At 41.0% G+C, this 21,737-nt stretch overlaps 1 protein-coding gene across 1 annotated transcript in view; it reads right to left on the bottom strand.

The window, feature by feature from the left end:
- Window positions 1–19,718, bottom strand: part of LOC127050045 (uncharacterized) — a 240,124-nt gene extending 220,406 nt beyond the window's left edge. The window contains exon 1 of the mRNA XM_050951583.1: window positions 19,329–19,718. Within this exon, the coding sequence (XP_050807540.1) occupies window positions 19,329–19,531 (203 nt within the window). The 5' untranslated portion in view covers window positions 19,532–19,718. The remainder of the gene's footprint in view (window positions 1–19,328) is intronic.
- Between the last annotated feature and the right edge of the window lie 2,019 nt (window positions 19,719–21,737).

Raw genomic sequence — 21,737 nt, 5'->3', positions numbered from 1 at the left:
TCCAGTGCCTTCTCCTGTAGGACACACTGCATTCTAACATTACTTCTATGAACTCTGAGCCAAAAAAAATCAACCCTAGAGATAACTGCATTGTCTTCAAGTACGTTATGGTTCACCCTGGATGAAGCTGGCCCTAGCATACTTATTATTTAACTGTGCTATAAATGCTTTAAAATACGTTGCCCCCAAAGTATCAGAACAACTGCATGTTGGTATTGGAAGTCATCACTAATGCTCAGAAAGCAATATTATTTCATTTATTTCCTGAAAACAGATGTTTGTTGATATGTTACTGTAGACTCTTTTAGTTTGTCTCATCCTAAAGATACTCAGGGAGCATGGGTCAGTCATTCCGTTTATAATCCAAATAGATATGTCTTTCCTAAACAGCTCTATTGTCTTTCTGCCTTCTATTTTGGTAACTAAGTAGCATCATAAATATTGGATTATGAAAGCCAGAGATCTTGAAGACCAGAAGCTACACTTAACATGTTATTTCCACATCATTTTTTTCACCCTCCTCTAGTTTTAACTGCAGCTGTCAGTAGTTCATAAGGGGATGTTTTAATGTTTAAGTTTTCACTGATTTAATAATTTTATTTATTAGCTGCTAATGGAAGAATTTAAAGGCTTTATGTTCATACCCAGCATTTTTATTGCCAGGTTGATTTAAATACATTAGCTAAACAGCCTCTTGTTTACTTCTTATATAAAAAGGCAACATTGTAAGCAACCAAATATTTTACTTATATTGACTGATTTACCAGCTGTTATTGGCTTCAGAAAGGGTCAGTGCCAGCAGTCTTTTCCCAAAGGCAAGACAGTCGTTCTCTCTTTCAGCAGAGGCAGACTATTTTTTTTCCTGCCAATTTCCCCACTGATCTTGTGCAGTAAAGCGTGCTTGTCAACGAAAATGTCAACCAAGTTTAAAAAGAATAGTCTGAGTAAAACTAAAAAGTAAATTATTTAAGTAGAGTTGTAGTTGAAACTTGAAAGAATTCTGTTTGGTGGTTTTCTTTACATCATTCTGCCAATGGAGGAAGAACTCTGAATTTCTAACTAGTGAGGCTCTGTCATAACGAGGGCTGACAGTTCACATTGAAAATTCTGTTTTCTTCTTTCCCAGGAAAGCAAGTCAAAGTTAAACCAACAAACTATTGTTGGCAAGTACCTTACCTTTGTTTTCTGCTCTTTTATAAATTGGCCATTTGGGTTTTAAGTTGCTTGTAAATGGGTTTCTAGAATTTAGGACTTCAGTTTAGCACTCTGTATTATGTCATTTTAAAAACAGTAGGTGTCCTTTACAGAGTCGCTGGGTTTGAAGCAAGTAGGATTCTGAGCCAAATGCTTACAGAGAATGATAAATAGAGGGAAAAAACACTGTAATTTATTGATCAGTAAATGTAGACTTCAGAAACCTAAATAACCTGACCCCCTAATACTTAGGTATGAGCTGACCCAAGGTGATTATATTAACACTCCCCTGCTCTGTTGTGGCTATGGCCTTTCAACACACTGAATTTCATGTTATTTGCTTATTGGCATTTTTGCATGCAGGATTTCACTGAGATTCATTAGAAATCCAGACCCTTGCAAATTAGAATTATAATGTATCAAAAGATTACTAATTTACTGTATCACTATTTATTATAGCATTCTGTGTATGCAGAGCTACATGTCCATACATCTTTTTTTACATATCTATATATACATAACCCCTCTTCTCCTACTAATTGACTTTTCAGTATATACTACAGGATATGCATGACCAGTTCATTAAGGTTAATTTGTTCAAAAATATTAGAAGCATTAATTTCTGGCTCATAGCTAATGGCTGCTCCAAGCCAGTGTCTTGTTTCATCATTAGTGTCAGCTAGATTATAATTCACACCCAACTGTTTTTACACTATCTAATAGAATCAATTGATGCAATGGTTGACAAGATGCTGTTTTGCATTTTGTCATCTCACTAATGCACATGGCTTAAAGGCATTGGCATCCATAATATGGGGCAGTTTTCATACGAGGCACGGAATAGGCTGAAGCTGCAAGGGCCATTTTCATAAAATATTAATGAAATTGAAAAATACACTGGGGTTGAAGGCTTGTCTGCTAAATGTAAGGTAAAATCTATTCTGTTCTGCTTTCTGATGACTGTAATTAGCAGCCCTAATTAAAAATTCAAACCTTGTGTATATTTGAAAGCATGAATCTTAGCTCTCATAGTGTTTATTTCCTTTACAAAGTATTTTATTTTACAGCACTAATTGAACAGGATCCTTCCTAGTCTGACAGCCACAGCTGGCTAGAGCCAGTTTATGTATCCAGTCTCTCTAGACTACTTCCTTTTGTAAGCAATAAAACATCTTTAAAAACATGTATATGCTCTCTATGAGCCATTAACTCTGTGTCATCCAGTGCAAGGCTGGCCAGCCACACATGCATTGTTGTTTCCTTCACTTAAAAGTGACCTCTTTGAAAAGGCAGCTTTTTCCCCCCAGATCGTCAATATTTAATGTGGATTTACTTACATTAAATGACCACCTTTCTTAAGAAGACTTGGCCCAATGCTGCCATTATTTATGAACAGCATATGCTGTGCAAAAAAATGGAAAGACTCATCCGTGAACACCCATTACTTCTGGTAGAAAAATCTACTTTTTATCATCACTTTGTGCAGTTATTCTGAAATTTGTAGTCAAGACGCTGGAGCCTCGCTAGGGAATGCGTGACGGCAACCCAAGTCCAAATTGATTGTAATCACATTACTTTGTGAAAGCCAAAGCACGGTATAAGATACAGGCCACCAGAGTATAATACAACAATTGTAATGTGAATGGGTTAAGTTTTACTGCTGTAGTTCCTATTTTCATCGTTGCCACGAGAAAGGATCTGCACTATATCATTTACTGTTTTCCTTTCCATCTTTGTGCAAGAAGAAGATGCTGGAATTTTAATACCCAGTTTAATCTCCAAAAATGAGGGCTACTTCAGCCTAGTTTTCCCCCCAATATCCTCCATTTTTTGATTGGGTGATCCTTCTACCTCTTCATCACAGGTTGCTCAGGCCATAACGAGCGAGGAGAAGGTGAATTGAAAATAAACAGAGTTAGAGAACATTTTGAAGCAACATAGCTTGATAATTTCTTTCATGGTTTGCATGAAAAAAATTAAATTCTGATGACACTGCCTGCTTGTGACAAAGGGTCTGATCTTGCAATTTTTGCTCAGAACTGACTTCAGTGAGAGTTTGGCCAGAGTAAAGAGCACTGGATCAGGTTCAAAGATTGTACAAAGAACGGGAAATGGTGAAAATGTAAAATATCCTCATTGAAATCCCAACATTGTAATCCTGTGACTCTCCTTAGATATTAAGACTGAGGCTCAAAAATTCACATGCCGGGCCATGAAGTTTGGCACCAATTTGTAATGAAGGAGTATAATTGCTTATTAACCCAAGTGTTTTAAAATAACTGAAACACTGCTGTAGGATATGCCATAATAATAAATAAACAGCAATAGTCTAAGAGACGTTTTACTAGGATCTGATCCTACCTGGGGCAGAGCATCCTCTTACGACATCCTTACATTGACTTCAGTGCCCTGCAGGTGGTATATGCATTATGTGCATTATCTGGGAGGGATTTTTAAAGTGCACTAACATGTTGCACATTAATTGGTCTGTATAGACCGTTCTCGAGTGTACTAAAGGTTCCCTAGTATGCTTTAATATAGAACTATTTGAAACAGCACTACTTGGAAGTAAATTAAAATAAACTGAATTAAAGTCACTTTAATTCTGAATCAGAATATCTACATGGGGTTTAATACAGTTTACCTAATCCACTTTAAATTCATACCTTTAGTTAATTCAGATCAAAGTTCCTGAGTGTCCCTGTGTAGACAAGCCCTCAGATCAATTCACATAATTTTTTTTGTTCATTCCAGTTCCCTACCTCCAGTCTGTGTCTGTACCATGTCTAATTTAGATAAGAAACATACTTAATGCTTGGCATTTATGTCAAGCTTTTCCATTCATAGATGTCAAAGTACTTTACAAAGGAAGATAAGTACCATTAGGCCCGTTATACAGATGGAGAAACTAAGGTTCAAAGAAATTGAGTGGCTTATCCAAGATTGCAAAGAATAATCAACACAGAAAAAGACTCACCATGTCTATGTAAAGCATGGTAGTAATAATCATAGTTGGAGATGATTAGAGGGCAGGAAAAGTGAACTCGTCCCCATATCTGGTTAATACCCTAGACAGCTTTCTCCAAACAAGGGAAGTTCTATCCCTTTCAAGGCCATGCTCCTGATGTGCACTAGGCATGAGAACAAACTAAACCTCTTACCCCCACCTCAGTCGTATATACTTCTTAGCACTCAGGAAATGACAGCAACCTTTCAAAAACCCAGTCATTCAATGTGTCATTCAACGATGCACACCCAGAACTCCACAACAGAAATTAATTTATATTTTACCAAAAGGTAAAGTTGTGGTAAACAGCAAGCAAAAATTAAACCTGTGGGGCCAAATTCTGCTCCTAATCCCTGGAGTAAGGGAGAGCAGTCTTCTTTTATATGTCGATAGTGGAAAAATGAGAACAATGGCGTAACTACTGTTGGATCTTAAGGTCTCTTATCCAGTCCAGAGCAGAGAGAGTAGCCATATGCATGGTTGCAACACCTCCAGGATAAGCATGGATTGGGCAATTGTCCCTGATGTGTCCGACAGTTTGCACCAGGCCACAGATGCAGTTTGATGATTCTCTCTCTTTCCAGCTATGGAGAAAATATGCCCATCTTCCATGTTGGGTGCGGACACGGTTTGCTATGGTGAGGAGAACCCTGGCACTTGGGTCATTGATTAGATTTTTATTTGGTACATTGGCAGCCTCTCAGGCTTCAGACCATCTTCTGTGAATGTCCTTCAGGGAGAGCAGTATTGGCCCCATTTGGTAAATGAATGTTACAAAATGAACTATTGCTCCCGTCTGCACTGTAGCACCTGAAAGCCCAAACAAAATAAACAATCCCAAACTAGGGAGCATCACTAGACCAGCAACTTGAAAGGACCTTGAGGAGGAAATTTTCAAAAGCTTCTTCTAGGGGACTTAGGCACCCAACTCCCATTGACTTTCAATAGGAATAGAGCACTTACATCTGTTGGGCTCTTCTGAAAATGTTACCCTAAATGAAGAATGCCTCAAAATATCACAGTGGACAGTTCGGCTAACACTCAACTCTCATATTTCATATTCAGCATGCAGAGGTAAAGTCCCATCCCAACTATAACATTCAGGGACTTTACTTATTAATTAATTAATTGTATTATGGTAGTATCTAGGTGCTCCAGTCCATGAACCAGGATCCCACTGTGCTTGGCTCTGTATAAATACAGAACAAAAAGTTCCTGCCTCAAAGAGTTTACAGTCTATAAACCTGTTTAAACATATTTACTAATTGTTGGAACAACTTTGCTTAGCAGAGGGATTATCTTCCTCTGCAGAATTCCACTACAATTGCTTTTTCCATTTTATTGCCAAGTGATAGTGATACATCTATTTTATCATTTAGTTTAAAGCTTAATTTGATGTTCTTTATTATAGTGATTTGAGAATATAAATACTCAGGGAAAAACAACACTATGCTGTCTCCTACAGATAATCCTTTTGGACCACATTTTTAATACAGAAGGCTAATTGTAAATACCGTAATAAGCATAGAGCAAACTATTTCTCAATTAAAGTCAAAATGAGGGGCATAGTGAAACCCACTATGCAAGCTCAAGACAAAGTGGTTTAAATTTAAAATGCCGTGGTTCAAAATGATAAAGGTTAATATTTCTCGAACATTTTCTCTCGCGTCTTAGAATTTCTGATGCAGACAATTGGCAATGGAGTGAACTAACTCCTGCATTCATGGACTCTGCATAATTGTAGATTTAAAAGTGGTGGCTTAGCTGGCTATGAGGAAAAACAGAGCAGAAGACTAGGAAGAGACAGTGGTTTTTAAATTATGGTTCAAAGAGTAAAGCAACCACTCCACAGTTAAAGAGTCAGAAATGGATGTGGTTTTGTATTCCTTTATTTATTTCCTTCCCTTCCCTCAAGCAGTCAGACCCCAGACATTTCCCTTCCACAACAGTTATACTATCCCCACCTGCTGCTCTTCCTCCTCTCTCCCAGCAGTTGTATTATCCCCAGATAGATTCAGAGCTAAGGTCGAGAGAGGCTTTGATTGGTATTAGCAGTCCACCATTACTGTCACCATTTCCCTTACTAATGGGACTATGACCATTAATGTTTTTGTTTTAGTGCCTGTCTGCCTCCAACAAGCTACCACAGTTTTACATGTGTCTGGCCCACAATACAGTGGCTGAGGAATGCTAGTCACAGGCCCAGGGAACTTGTGATGGAATCAGGGCTGAACTAATGTCCTACCTAACACAATGGGGAGCAATGGCAGCAATTCAGTGCTGACCCCCTCCCTACCGCACATTTCAAGATGTTGTTTCTGGAATGTTTGGAACTTATGACCAACATATGGGAGTGGGTGAGACTGAGAAGATCCATGGGACATCCGAATGCTGTCTTGTATTACGCTGGGGGCAGAAGGTGAAAAATACATCTCTCCCCTCTCTGTGATCAATGTGGCAATGGCAAAGAAGGGACTGGATCATTTCCTCCTCCTATCCAGACTCCATGGGTGGGAAGCTGTGGGACTGGAAAAAAATCTTTATATCACAGCACTGCAGCCATGCGTTTCTCTCTCACACATATATTTTCACACTGAGATGGGTACATTCACCACAGAAAACTCCCACAAAAGCTAGACTATTTGAAAGCAGGAATTATCTGGCTTTCTAAAACTTTCACATTCCCTTACCTAGTCCTGATGGTTTGCAAGTTATGAGGCCTTAAACTAGTAACTGTCTGGGGACTGAATATTGCCTTCAGGCCTGTGTCATTTGGGGAGACGGGGCAGGAGGGTTATTTTCATGTTTTGGAGGTGGGCAGAGGAGAAAGAAACATTTGTTTACCATATTTTTTAAAAAATGGTGGCTGTTTGATGCCACTCAGAAGTTAGCAATATTACTTAGAATAAATCACAGTCAGTGTGGATTAGTGGACAGAGCACAGTTTCAAAAAGCATAGTGTTTGCATGTGGAGAGATAGATGCTGTCTGGGTGGTGATAATACACAAAGCCATGTAATAAGTTACATTTGTCACATGTCTTTAGCTGCCTTCCCTGCACTCTTTTCTCAGACCACCTCTGCTTGGTCTAACATTCTCAATCTCTGAGCAGCTTCACTTACTGCCCAAATGTTTCATTCTTTTTTCCTCACATCGAGAAGCTCCCCATCCCTCAAATTACACCACCCTGAGGAAGTGACTCCCTCCAGGCTGGACATGGAACCTGTGTACTATTGGAAAAGGAAAATCCCTAGCTTTCAAATGGGACCTGGAGCACTTCTTGGAAGTACTGGGAAGTCTCAAGATAGCAGGCCTATTACCAGACATGGAAAAGCTATTTTGGTCATTTTTGGTGGTTTCTAAAACTGAATAGTTATAATGCTCTCTCTTCTACCTGTATAGCTGAATACAAGGTCCCAGCAGCAGGAGTGCTGTGCTGCACTGCTGATGAATTCTGCCCTAAAACCAACACAGCCAGCCCTGGGAAGATCACCCTGGTGACGCAGAAGATCCTTCTCAAGAAGTGCATATTCAGAAGAGCATTCCCATGCCAAGCCCTGCCCTGCTGCCTGCATAGAGGGCATGACTCGAGTAAATGGGGCATTGGCTGGAGCTTTCCTGTGTCCCAGTGATCCCTCTCCCTATCAGTCCCTTGGGGACAATGGTAACCTGCGGAACTGTGAGCAGCCCTGCAAACAGCTAGCTTAGGACCTAGAGACAGCTGAGGCCATTTTTATACCACACCTTCTGAGTTGTTTTGTGTGCTCCCAGCGAAGCCGTAGAACCAAATGAAGCCCAACTTCACATGGAGGGCTATGAAACATAGTGTTTTTAAAACTCTCTAAAACATTGCTAACATTGTTTTCTGAGATATGGAGTTTCTGATGGCGTGGCATGGAATAAGAGTTCCACTGCCACTTGCATTGACTGTAGAACTCACTGTTGGCTTTGCTACCTTAGGACTCATGACAATCAAACATTATTATCCTCCTTCCTTCTCCTCTTCCCTGTAATTATCCCCAAACTTTCCCTTTCTTCCAGTAGTTTTACTACTCCCAAACTTCATACCCTGTATAAGGATATACCAGGGGTCAGCAATCGCTGACACGCGGCTCGCCAGGGTAAGCACCCTGGCGGGCTGGGCCAGTTTGTTTACCTGCTGCGTCAGCAGGTTCGGTGGACCACGACTCCCTCTGGCCGCAGTTCGCCATCCCAGGCCAATGGGGGTGGTGGGAAGCGTGCGGGCGAGGGATGTGCTGGCCATGGCTTCCTGCCACCCCCATTGGCGTGGGACAGCGAACCGCAGCCACTGGGAGCCTCAGTCCGTCAAACCTGATGACGCAGCAGGTAAAAAAACTGGCCCAGCCCGCTAGGGTGCTTACCCTGGCGAGCCATGTGCCAGAGGTTGCCGACCCCTGCCCTATACTGTATAACTACATCAAAAAATCTATACTAAAAGAATATTAAAGTTGCAAAGTCAAGCCCTTAAAAGTGAGGAAATTCCAGAATTAATTTAGCCCTCTTTTGTGTATGCATTATTCATAGATTCCAGGGCCCAAAGGGACCATTGTGATCATCTAGTCCAACCTCTTGCATAACACAGGTCATAGAACTTTCCCAAAATGATTCCTAGACCTTATCTTTGAGAAAAACATCCATTCTTGATTTAAAAATTGCCAGTGATGGAGAATCCACCACAACACCCAATAAATGGTTACAATGGTTAACCACTCTCACTGTTAAAAATGTTTGCCTTATTTCAAGTCTGAATCTGTCTAGCTTCAACTTCCAGCCATTGGCACATATGATACCTTTCTCTGCTAGGTTGAAGAGATCATTACTAAATATTTGTTCCCTATATAGGTATTTATTGAATATGATGAAGTCACCCCTTAACCTTCTCTTTGCTAAGTTAATTGATTGAGCTCCTTGGGTCTATCACTATAGGGCAGGTTTTCTAGTCCTTTTAAAAAGAATCCGCAAAAAGAACAGGAGTACTTGTGGCACCTTAGAGATTAACAAATTGCCACAAGTACTCCTGTTCTTTTTGCAGATTCCTTTTGTGGATACAGACTAACACGGCTGCTACTTTGAAACTAGTCCTTTTAATCATTCTTATGGTTCTTCTCTGAACCCTCTCCACTTTTTCGACATCTATCTTGAATTGTGAACACGAGAACAGAACTCAGCGTGCTAGCAGCAGTTGCAGCAATGCCAAATATAAAAATAAAATAAACTTTCTACACCTATACAAGATTCTCCAGTTTATGCTTATTGCCCTATTAGCCAGAGCTTTACACTGGGAGTTCATGTTCGGTTGATTATCCAATATAACTCCCAAATCACAGTCACTGCTTCCAGGATGAGATCTCCCACTGTGTAAGTGTGGCCTACATTCTTTGTTCCTAGATATATATTTTTACATTAAGCTGTTTTAAAACACACATTTTTAGACCACACCTAGCTGACCAAGAGATTCAAGTCACTCTGTATTAGTGACCTGTCTGCTTCATTATTTACCACTTCCCCTATTTCTGTGTCATCTTCAAACTTTAGCAGTGATGATTTTATGTTTTCTTCCAGGTCATTGATAAAAATGTTAAATAGCATGGGGCCAATAAACTATACCTGCAGGACCCACTGGCAACACACCTGCTTGATGATTCCCTTTTCACAATTACACTTTGAGACCTATCAACTTGCCATCTTTTAATCTATTTAATGTGTGGCATGTTAATTTTATATAATTCTAGTTTTCTAATCAAAATGTTGGGCAGTTCCAAGTTAAATGCCTTACTGAAGTCTAAGTATATTACATCAGCGCTATTATCTTTCTCACCAAAACTGTAATCTCATCAAAAAAAGATCTCAAGTTAGTTTGAGAGGATCTATTTTCCATAAGCTCATGTTGACTGGCATTAAATTATCCTTCTTATCGTCCTCATCAATTCATGTATCAATTGCTCCAGTATGTTGCCAAGAGTTAAAGTCAGATCTGGTAGGTCTGATGGGTCTATAATTACCCAGGTCATCCTATTTACCCTTTTTAATACTGGCACAACATTAGCTTTCTTCTAGTCTTCTGGAACTTCCTGAGTGTTCCAAGACAACATCAATGGTCCAGTGAGCTCCTCAGACAGCTCTTTTAAAACTCTTGAATACAAATTATCTGGGCCTGTTGATTTTAAAAAGTTTAAAATTTTAAAACTTTAGTAGCTGCTGTTTAGCATCCTCCTGAAACACGAGTGGAATGGAAAGCGTGTTATCAGCATCATATGATGACACTACATCATCTGTTTTTTTTCCCCTAATGCAGAATTGAAATATTTATTGAAGACTTCTGCCTTTTCTGGATTATTATTGATAATTCTACAATTTCCATCTAGTAATGGACCAATACCATTGTCAGGGTTCTTTTTGTTCCTAATATGTTTCAAATTCCTTCTTATTGTGCTTAATGCTGCCAGTCCTATATGTCTCCTCATGTCCCTTTGCTTTCCTTATCGATTTTCTACAGTTGATAGACTCATAGGATTAGAAGGGACCGCAAGGGTCACCTAGTCTCACCCCATGCCAAGATGCAGGATTTGTTGTGTTTAAATAATCCAAGACAGATGGCCATCCAGCCTCCTTTTGAAAATCTTCAGTGAAAAAGCTTCCACAGCCTCCCCAGGCAGTCTGTGTCAGTGTCCTACTGTTCTTACAGTTAGTAAGTTTTTCCTGAGATTTAATCTAATCTGCTATACTTTAGTTTGAACCCATTGCCTTTTGTCCTGCCCTTGGTGGCAAAAGAAAACAATTTTTCTGCATCTTTTTTATGGCAGCCTTTCAAGTATTTGAAGATTGCTATCATATCCCCCATTAATCTCCTCTTTTCCAAATTAAACATAGCCAGTTCCTTCATCCTTTGCTTATATGACTTGTGTTTCATCCCTTTGATCATCTTTGTCAAATCTACATCCTTTCTATATATTGGTGACCAAAACTGGACACAGTACCCCAGCTGAGGCCTAATCAGTGCTGAGTACAGATACCTCCTGTGACTTGCATGCTATGCCTCTGTTAATGCAACCTAAAATTGCATTTGCTTTTTTTGCAACAGCATCTCATTGCTGACTCATATTGTGGTTGTGATCCACCACAGCTGCCGGATCCTGCTAAGCCTGTTTTCCCCCATTCTGTGTTTGTGCATTTGGTCATTCTTCCCTAAGTGTAGCACCTTACATTTGTCTTTGTTGAATTTCATTTTGTTGTCTATAGCCCAGTTCACCAATTTATCAAGATCCCTCTGAATTTTAAGCTCTATCCTCCAAAGTGATGGTACCCCCCGCCCCAAGCTTTGTGTCATTTGCAAATTTGATCAGTACGCTCTCGATACCTACATCCAGGTCATTAATAAAAATATTAAGCAACACTGGACCCAGAACAGATCCCTGTGAAACCCCAACTTGAGACCTCCCTCCAATCCAACATCATTCCATTAATAGTTATTCTTTTGCAGTTATTAACCAATTATGTATCCACTTCATGATAGTTGTGTCAAGCCTGTATTTCTCCAGGTTAGTTATCAGAATGTCATATGGGACTGTGTCAAAAGCTTTGCTGAAATTGAAGTATATTATGTCCACTGAATTCCCCTTATCCACCAAATCAGTTACCCTGTCAAAGAAGAAAATGAAGCTGCTTTATCATGATTTGCTCTTGGTAAATCCATGATAGCTGCTAGTGATTACCCTTTCATTCTCTAGGTATTCGCAAACTGAATGTTTTATACATTGCTATAGTAGCTTCCCAGGTATCTAAGTCAGGCTGAATGGTCTATAGTTCCCTGGCTCCTTGTTTTCCCCTTTTTTAAAGATAGGCACTATGTTACTACTTCTCCAGTCTTCCAGGACCTCTCCTGTCATCCATGAGTTTGTAAACATTGTTGACAGTGACTCTGAGATTTTTTCAGCTAATTCTTTCAGTACCCTCATGTGAATAGCATCTGGCCCCACTGATCTGAATTCATTCAAATTGGTCAGATCTCTGACATGTTTTTTCCTTATTCCAGTCTGCATCCCTCCCCCTTTATTGTCTATAGTAACTTCACTAGTCATTCAGTCACGTTATTTTTTGTGAGATGTCTGAAGCAAAGTAGGCACTGAGCAATTGTCTTCCTATCCTCTTCTCTTACCAGCTCATCTTCTTCACTGAGCATCGGACCTACACTGTCCTTGATCTGTCTTTTTGTCTGACATATTTGAAGAACTCCTTCTTGTTGTTTCTAAAATTTCTTGACAGCTGTAATTCATTCTTTGCCTGGTCTCTCCTGATTTTGTCCTTACACGTTCGTGCTATTCTCATGCATACTTCCTTGGTGATATGCTCCTCCTTCCATTTCCTGTGTGTATCCCTTTTGGTTTATAGATAGCTAAAATGTTCCTTGTACAGCCATACTGGCCTCTTGTGGCTCTTCTTATCTTTCTTTTGCATCGGAATAGCTTGATGTTGTATTACATGTTTTCAGAACTGCCAGCCCCCTTCAATTCCTTTTCTTCCTAAATGGTCTTTTCATGAGACCTTGCTTGTCCCTAGCTTCTGATTTAAATTCATTACTATCAGCTTCCTCTTTCTTCCACTTTTTAAATATTACGTTTTAATTTTTATAGCTACCTTTACTTCTCTCTAAACCAGGCCATTTTTTTCAATCTGTCCGGCCTTCGTTATTGACTGTGGGATTGTGACTTTGAGGGGGATTTAATAAAGCTTTCTTAAACAATTATCAGTCATCATTCACATTTTTCTGATCAAATTCTTCCTCCCAGCTGATTTGGCTCATAATTGTTTTCAGCATTGTGACATCTGTGAAATGGATACAGTCTTTAAATTGCAGGATCCTGCCCCTGTCCTCTCCCCTGCTTCTGCCCCATTCTGCCTCCCATCATCTTTATTGTTGTGCTCCACTCTCCTTCTGCTCCTGCTGCTGTCCTCCCTCCTGGTTTCTGCTTATAACCCTCTTCCCCCCAGACTCCTATTCTAGTTCCTCCGAACTGCTATCCCTATCCTCCACACAGCATCACTTACTCCTGTTTGTCATGCTCCTGCATATGAGTCAGCTTACCTCTCCTTTTCCCTCCACACTTCCTTGGTTCCAACAAGGGGAGCAACGAGAGCATAAGAGACAGTCACCCTGCTCTCAGTTCTGATGCAGAATCTCTCCCTCCCTCAGCACTTACAGTGTCTATCATCCTTTCCATTGGTTGTTCTAGTCATTCTCTTTTTCTTTAAAAAATGAAGGCAAGAAGACCAAACATATATGTAGTGTAACATTTTCTCTAAGAATCTGACCAATTTGGAGGAGTTTAAGGAAAAGACACTGGATCTTCTTGCTTTTAATAAAATATAAAAATAAAGTCCATCATGTACACTAGGTTCACAAGCCCAGGGTTAGGTAAACTAAAAGGAAGAGCAAAGTAAAGCACCAGAAAATAGATTTTTGGGGTTTATGAAGCTTGAAAAAATAAAAAGAACTAACATGTAAAAAGTAACCTAGTTGCATAGGGTTCCAGATAGCATATTAGCCGGCATGCTTTTTTGAAGAACATAGGGCTTATTGTTCTCTATATATATTCTTCCCTCTCTTTCCCCCATGTTTTTATTCTCTCCTTTGCACTCCTCATCACCCTTCCCCTCCAACCCCACACCTCCTTTTGTCTTTTATGGATTTTGATTGATAAGAATTTTAATGGCACACAGCCAACTTTAACATACCAGTTGGGGTTTGAATCGCTTGGTACTTGGATGTATATGGATATCTTAAAATGCATCGTCATTTTGTGATAGATCAGCTTTCCAGTTGCTTAGTGTATTATGTGACTTGATTGTATTGTTGGTCTGTTCAGAATGTATGCTCCATGGGCTAAGATTGTGTCTAATTTTCTTTTGTGCCATGCTCAGTGCTGGTTTCCAAAGTGTCTGCATATCTGTTACTTGAGCATGCATATGCAAATAAACATTTCTCCATGTTCCGCCTTACACTTTGGCTCCAGACCTGTGAGAGTCCTTCTTATGGGCACAGAGGGCTGTCTGGGAGGAGCAGCTTGCAGCATCTGAATTCTTTTGAGCAGCTAGTGTATTAAATGAATCCAGGGACCCTATTCTCCTGCTGTAAGTGATGAATAACTCTCATTGAAGTCAATAGGAGTTACTCATATCCTGTGAGGAGAAAACAGGGCCAAAGCTCTCTAAAATGATCAGAAAGCGTCTTGTAAATTTAAGTACACTGTCTGCTTACAAATAAGGAGCAGATAGGCACAGCAGGGGGAAACATTATTGTACATGTGCGCCCAGGCTGATAAAAATGGAGCACTGATTTGTTGTTGCAAGGTCATAACAACCACTACACAGTTTGTTCATTTTTTAAAAAAAGTTTTCAATTATTGTATTGTTTTTAAGAAGTCAACACCAATCTCACAGAGATCCTGTTCTTATCAGCAAGAATTCTTGGACTGATTACTCTGAGGCAGCTCAAATAATATCACCTTAAGCTAAATAAAATAAAAAAAATAGTAATAATAATAATAATAATAATAATAATAGCAATAAATAATAAAGTGAGTACATTTAAAATAACTAATGATATTTTATTGCTGCTTTTTCCATTAACCCACCCCCCAAAATATGTAAATATATACAAGCTAAAATATTTTAAATAATACACTAGGAAGGGTTACATAATGCCCTCAATCCATGTACACAATAACCTGAGTAATAACACGGCTATCCCTCTGAAACTTAATAACCTGATTGTCATCAATGGAAATTCTGCATGTGGATCAAGTATATGATGCCCCCTCAACATATTATTAGAGAATTTTCATACCCCAGTCCATATGTATTTTCCCACCTGTAGTTTGTAGGTTCTTGTTCCAGACCGATACCTAGAAATGTTGCATTCATACAGAGAACACTAATAGCACCTGGGTACATGGCACAAGGAAGAAGATGTTTGAAAAGTACTGGCATGATAATTGCATTGGGTCAAGTTCTCTTTCCAGTTACACATGTGTAATCCCATTGGGATCTGTGTCTCATTGTATTTCTGCAGTCCAGCAGGCTTAAAATTCTACCTGTCTTGCAAGAAGGGAATCTTTTTCACAGGAATCACTATGAGTGAAATCCTGGCCCAGCTACCAGTGGCAAAATGCCCACTGATGTCAGTCATTTCCAGTGCAATTGAGAGAGAGGTAGAATTTTAAGGGTCTGGGAGTATAGGGGTGAAATCCTGGTCCCATTGAAGTCAATGGGGTTTTGCCAGGAGTGAGTATACTGTACCCAGGTATATATTGTAAATTGTTGCCACTATATTTCAACAGACCAAACTAAGGAGAGATATGTTTTCATATTTCTATGTGTAAAGTGCAGGAGGACACTCCAAAGGTTAGTGACATCATCACAAACAACTGCCAGATTCACTAAACAGAGAGTCAGTTTTTACATGGCTGGGGAGAAGCAAGAAAAAAAGAAAATCTGTTTGGGAGGCTTTTCCCTCTTGGAAATAAAATGGAGCTTATTGAAAACCCACTACAAATAACATATTAATTGTGCAAATTTCAGTTTTATAATCAACACGCAGCTTGAGAGCCAGTTTCACTCAAGTACTTTGGCTCTTGGCACAACTTTGGTGATGCAGAGCAGTTGTCAACTTGACCAAACTGGGGTCTTTGCAGTTGGTTCCCCATCAGGTGTACAGGGATACCTAGGACTGTAAAGCACCTTACTACTTCCCTACCTCCTGCAAGAGGGAGACTTGCTTATGCTTAACTGGATGTCAGCATCACCAACTCCACTGGGTGTCAGCACCACTTTAGTCACCCAAAACAATCTCCTGTGAGCTATCTCAGCCTTTACTTTGCCTTGCCGGTTAACAATAGGTGTACTCAAGCCCCTTTGAACTATTCCCCTGTAGCATCCAGCCCCTTATCTACTGAACACTCAGAGAAATACAAGATCTGCGGTCGCCAAGGGAACAGTGCACACACCAGCTTGAATGATTCAACTCAGGATCAGCTCCTTGCTTAACACCACAGCACTGAGATAGCTATATAGTGAAAACAACAATAAACTTTATTATCAAAGATTCAAAGTTCAAGAGATGAGTAAGAATAATGGAAACTAAATGTTACATATAAAACCAAATCATAACACGCTTTTTAGAGATTAAACTTAACATAACAGGCTAACCTTCTGTCTTAAACAGTTTATCGCATACAAATGTCTTTTGCAGTGTTTCAACCAGGACAGGTTGTGATCCTGTTTTCATGAATATAATTACACTGCCTGATTACTTCCTAAATGCAGGATAATGAGACATCTTCCTAATCTTCTCCTTATACCCTGAAAGTGTGTTGTTTGTACCCAGAGCCAAATAACCACCTGTAGCTTAGTCTTCAGTGTGCCACCTCCCTGATGACTTCACATCCCTCATATTGACTTTGAATGAGGCTTCCATTGTGCTGGCTTACAATGCTTAATTTACATGTTGCCAGAGAGACAGGTGACTACACAGCTTTTCTGTAATAGAAAAACCTGTTTGTCCACTTTGCCTTGATACAGACATTAGGAACATACTTTCAGAATACTACCTAACTCCTTACATAGTTTCTGTACATCCATTTCACAATGGTATTAATTACCAGCAAGACCCTGGCTTTGAGAATACACATGGTATTCTTTGGTGAACCAAATGTATGTCTCAGGATCAGGATATTCTTAATGGCATTGAGGGGTTCTTAGGGTCACAAGCTGCACTGCATCACCAGGGCAGCTCAAAGCAGTCAGAGTGCACTGATGAATCTGGCCTACTCTGACAGGTGTAAATGACTATATAATATGCAGAACAGTGGAGAATTAGACTCAACAGGGTGTAAAAATCCTGATTCCTTGCCTGAAGCCAGTAATTATAAATTGGAGGAGAAATTATTTTGTCATGTGCTGAACCCAAGTGGTATTTTAGGGAGGGTAAAGTGAAGAAAGACTGTGAGTTAAACTTCCACATAGTATTTGTCCAGTTGCAGATATGATCATAGACATGTATTCCTTGTAACTTGCTACATCATCTGCTGCCATGAGATGTGACTGGTCAAAAGTAAAAAACAAACGAGAATTACAGTAAGGGTTTTAGTCAGAATTAGCAGCAATTCACTTTGGTGGAATTACATTTAACTCTGACTGTAGGTTAACATTTGAAGACACTGCTTGAGCAACTTTAATATTCCCATTCCTAATGTTCCATATTATGTGACTATATGTTACATGAATGGAAACATATAGTAGAGGTTAGCAGCATCACAAATGTAAGAGCTGTTGACAGAAATAGAGAGAGAGGGGGTGAGTGTGGGGAATCACATGCCATTGCATAGCAGAGATTTACATCAGGAGTCGGCAACCTCTGGCACTCAGCTCGCCAGGGGAAACACCCTGGCAGGCCGGGCCAGTTTGTTTACCTGCCACGTTGGCCGAGGGCTGTGCTGGCCGCGGCTTCTCGCCTCCTGCGTTGACCTGGGAGGGCGAACCGTGGCCAGTGGGAGCTGTGGTCCGCCGAACCTGCCGATGTGGCAGGTAAACAAACTGGCCTGGCCCACCAGTGTCCTTACCCTGGCGAGCCGCATGCCAGAGGTTGCCAACCCCTGATTTACATTTTACTACCATGCATTCTTAATGTTTTAGCAGTGTACGATGTGTTTACATTTCTTTTCAAGTTAACTGTGGATACATATTTCCAGACCCCTGTTCAAGTTAACTGTGGATACATATTTCCTGACGGGGTGGGGAAGTGGGGGCAAAGGAGCAATTGCCCAGGGGCCCAGGCAATTTAAAAGGGCTGGAAGCCCTGGACCCTTTTAAATCACCTGAGCGGGCCACAGAACCCGCTCTCCAGAATCAGCAGGCTGGGGAAGTCAGTGGCTGCCCCACGTTGCCCCTGCAAGGAAATGCCTCCTGTCTGCGGCAGGCACCAGTGCAAGGCAAGTAGGGCTGGGTGGGGCCCTTGGGGATGGGACTGCTCTGTGCTCCCACACTTCAGCTGTTCTGCCTCCTAGAACTGTGCTGGGAAGGGGGATCCTTGTCTGTGCTGGCTCAGCAGGGTTGGTGAGTGCAGCTGGGGGCAGGGCACAGGGGAGTGGGTCTCTGAGGGGCCTGTGTGTGGGGGTGTTGGGCTGTAAGGAGGTGGGAGGCACTGGGCAGGAAAGCAGTTTGTGTGTTTTGGAGTGCTAGACAGTGTGAGTGATTGTTGGGGGTGCTGGGCAGTGGGGGCGGCTGGTGTGTGTTGGGGTGTTGGACAGTGGGGGTGGCCTGTGTGTGTTGGGGTGTTGGACAGTAGGGGCAGCCTGTGTGTGTTGGGATGCTGGACAGTGGCGGGCTGTGTGGAGTGCTGTGTAGTTGTAGTGGTGGGGCTGTCGGGAAGGGCATTTGGTAGTGCAGGATGGGGGAGATCTGTGTGTGTTGGGGCACTGGGTAGTGTGGGTGTCTGTGTGGGCTGCTGGGGAGTTGTGGGGAGGCTGTGGGCAGGGGGATTCATAGATTCATAGACTCTAGGACTGGAAGAGACCTCAAGAGGTCATCAAGTCCAGTCCCCTGCCTTCATGGCAGGACCAAATACTGTCTAGACCATCCCTGATAGACATTTATCTAACCTACTCTTAAATATCTCCAGAGATGGAGATTCCACAACCTCCCTAGGCAATTTATTCCACTGTTTAACAACCTTGACAGTTAGGAACTTTTTCCTAATGTCCAACCTAAATCTCCCTTGCTGCAGTTTAAGCCCATTGCTTTTTGTTCTATCATTAGAGGCTAAGGTGAACAAGTTTTCTTCCTCCTCCTGATGACACCCGAAAACTGCTATCATGTCCCCTCTCAATCTTCTCTTTTCCAAACTAAATAAACCCAATTCTTTCAACCTTCCTTCATAGGTCATGTTCTCAAGACCTTTAATCATTCTTGTTGCTCTTCTCTGGACCCTCTCCAATTTCTCCACATCTTTCTTGAAATGCAGTGCCCAGAACTGGACACAATACTCCAGTTGAGGCCTAACCAATGCAGAGTAGAGCGGAAGAATGACTTCTCTTGTCTTGTTTACAACACACTTGTTAATGCATCCCAGAATCATGTTTGCTTTTTTTGCAACAGTATCACACTGTTGACTCATATTTAGCTTGTGGTCCACTATGACTCCTAGATCTCTTTCTGCCATACTCCTTCCTAGACAGTCTCTTCCCATTCTGTATGTGTGAAACTGATTTTTCCTTCCTAAGTGGAGCACTTTGCATTTGTCTTTATTGAACTTCATCCGGTTTACCTCAGACCATTTCTCCAATTTGTCCAGATCATTTTGAATTATGACCCTGTCCTCCAAAGCAGTTGCAATCCCTCCCAGTTTGGTATCGTCTGCAAACTTAATAAGCGTACTTTCTATGCCAACATCTAAGTCGTTGATGAAGATATTGAACAGAGCCGGTCCCAAAACAGACCCCTGCGGAACCCCACTTCTTATACTTTCCAGCAGGATTGGGAGCCATTAATAACTACTCTCTGAGTACGGTTATCCAGCCAGTTATGCACCCACCTTATAGTAGCCCCATCTAAATTGTATTTGCCTAGTTTATTGATAAAAATATCATGCGAGACCGTATCAAATGCCTTACTAAAGTCTAAGTATACCACATCCACCGCTTCTCCCTTATCCACAAGACTCGTTATCCTATCAAAGAAAGCTATCAGATTGGTTTGACACGATTTGTTCTTTACAAATCCATGCTGGCTATTCCCTATCACCTTACCACCTTCCAAGTGTTTGCAGATGATTCCTTTAATTACTTGCTCCATTATCTTCCCTGGCACAGAAGTTAAACTAACTGGTCTGTAGTTTCCTGGGTTGTTTTTATTTCCCTTTTTATAGAGTGGCACTATATTTGCCCTTTTCCAGTCTTCTGGAATCTCTCCCATCTCTCATGACTTTCCAAAGATAATAGCTAGAGGCTCAGATACCTCCTCTATTAACTCCTTGAGTATTCTAGGATGCATTTCATCCGGCCCTGGTGACTTGCAGGCATCTAACTTTTCAAAGTGATTTTTAACTTGCTCTTTTTTTATTTTATCTTCTAAACCTACCCCCTTCCCATAAGCATTCACTATGTTAGACATTCCTTCAGACTTCTCAGTGAAGACTGAAACAAAGAAGTCATTAAGCATCTCCGCCATTTCCAAATTTCCTGTTACTGTTTCTCCCTCATCACTGAGCAGTGGGCTTACCCTGTCCTTGGTCTTCCTCTTGCTTCTAATGTATTGATAAAAAGTCTTCTTGTTTCCCTTTATTCCCACAGCTAGTTTGAGCTCATTTTGTGCCTTTGCCTTTCTAATCTTGCCCCTGCATTCCTGTGTTGTTTGCCTATATTCATCCTTTGTAATCTGACCTAGTTTCAATTTTTTATATGACTCCTTTTTATTTTGTAGGTCATGCAAGATCTTGTGGTTAAGCCAAGGGGGTCTTTTGCCACATTTTCTATCTGTCCTACCCGTTGGAATAGCTTCCTTTTGGGCCCTTAATAGCGTCCCTTTGAAAAACTGCCAACTCTCCTCAGCTGTTTTTCCCCTCAGTCTTGATTCCCATGGGACCTTACCTATCAGCTCTCTGAGCTTACCAAAATCCACCTTCCTGAAATCTATTGTCTCTATTTTGCTGTACTCTCTTCTACCCTTCCTTAGAATTGCAAACTCTGTGATTTCATGATCACTTTCACCCAAGCTTCCTTCTACTTTCAAATTCTCAACAAGTTCCTCCCTATTTGTTAAAATCAAGTCTAGAACAGCTTCCCCCCTAGTAGCTTTCTCAACCTTCTGAAATAAAAAGTTGTCTGCAATGCAGTCCAGGAACTTATTGGATAGTCTGTGCCCCACGGTGTTGTTTTCCCAACATATATCTGGATAGTTGAAGTCCCCCATCACCACCAAATCTTGGGCTTTGGATGATTTTGTTAGTTGTTTAAAAAAAGCCTCATCCACCTCTTCCACCTGGTTAGGTGGCCTGTAGTAGACTCCTAGCACAACATCACCCTTGTTTTTTACCCCTTTTATCCTAACCCAGAGACTCTCAACACTTCCGTCTCCTATGCCCATCTCCACCTCAGTCCAAGTGTGTACGTTTTTAATATATAAGGCAACACCTCCTCCCTTTTTCCCCTGTCTATCCTTCCTGAGCAAACTATACCCATCCACACCAACATTCCAGTCGTGTGTATTATCCCACCAAGTTTCAGTGATGCCAACAATGTCATAGTTGTGCTTATTTATTAGCACTTTCAGTTCTTCCTGCTTATTACCCATACTTCTCGCATTTGTATATAGACATCTAAGATACTGGTTTGATCTCGCCTCCCAGTTTTGCCCTGACCCTCCTTTCTCTCTGTCATTATAGCCCACGCTCCCTCTTGTTTCTGACCCATCTCCCAGGTCTTCCTGTTCCCCACTTACCTGTGGGCTTTGCTCACCTGTCCCCG

This window comes from Gopherus flavomarginatus, chromosome 1 (genome assembly GCF_025201925.1).
Source record: "Gopherus flavomarginatus isolate rGopFla2 chromosome 1, rGopFla2.mat.asm, whole genome shotgun sequence".
In the NCBI taxonomy this organism is placed as follows: Eukaryota; Metazoa; Chordata; order Testudines; family Testudinidae; genus Gopherus; species Gopherus flavomarginatus.
The sequence above is the reverse complement of the archived record's forward strand: the minus strand, read 5'-3'. Positions and strand labels throughout refer to the sequence as shown.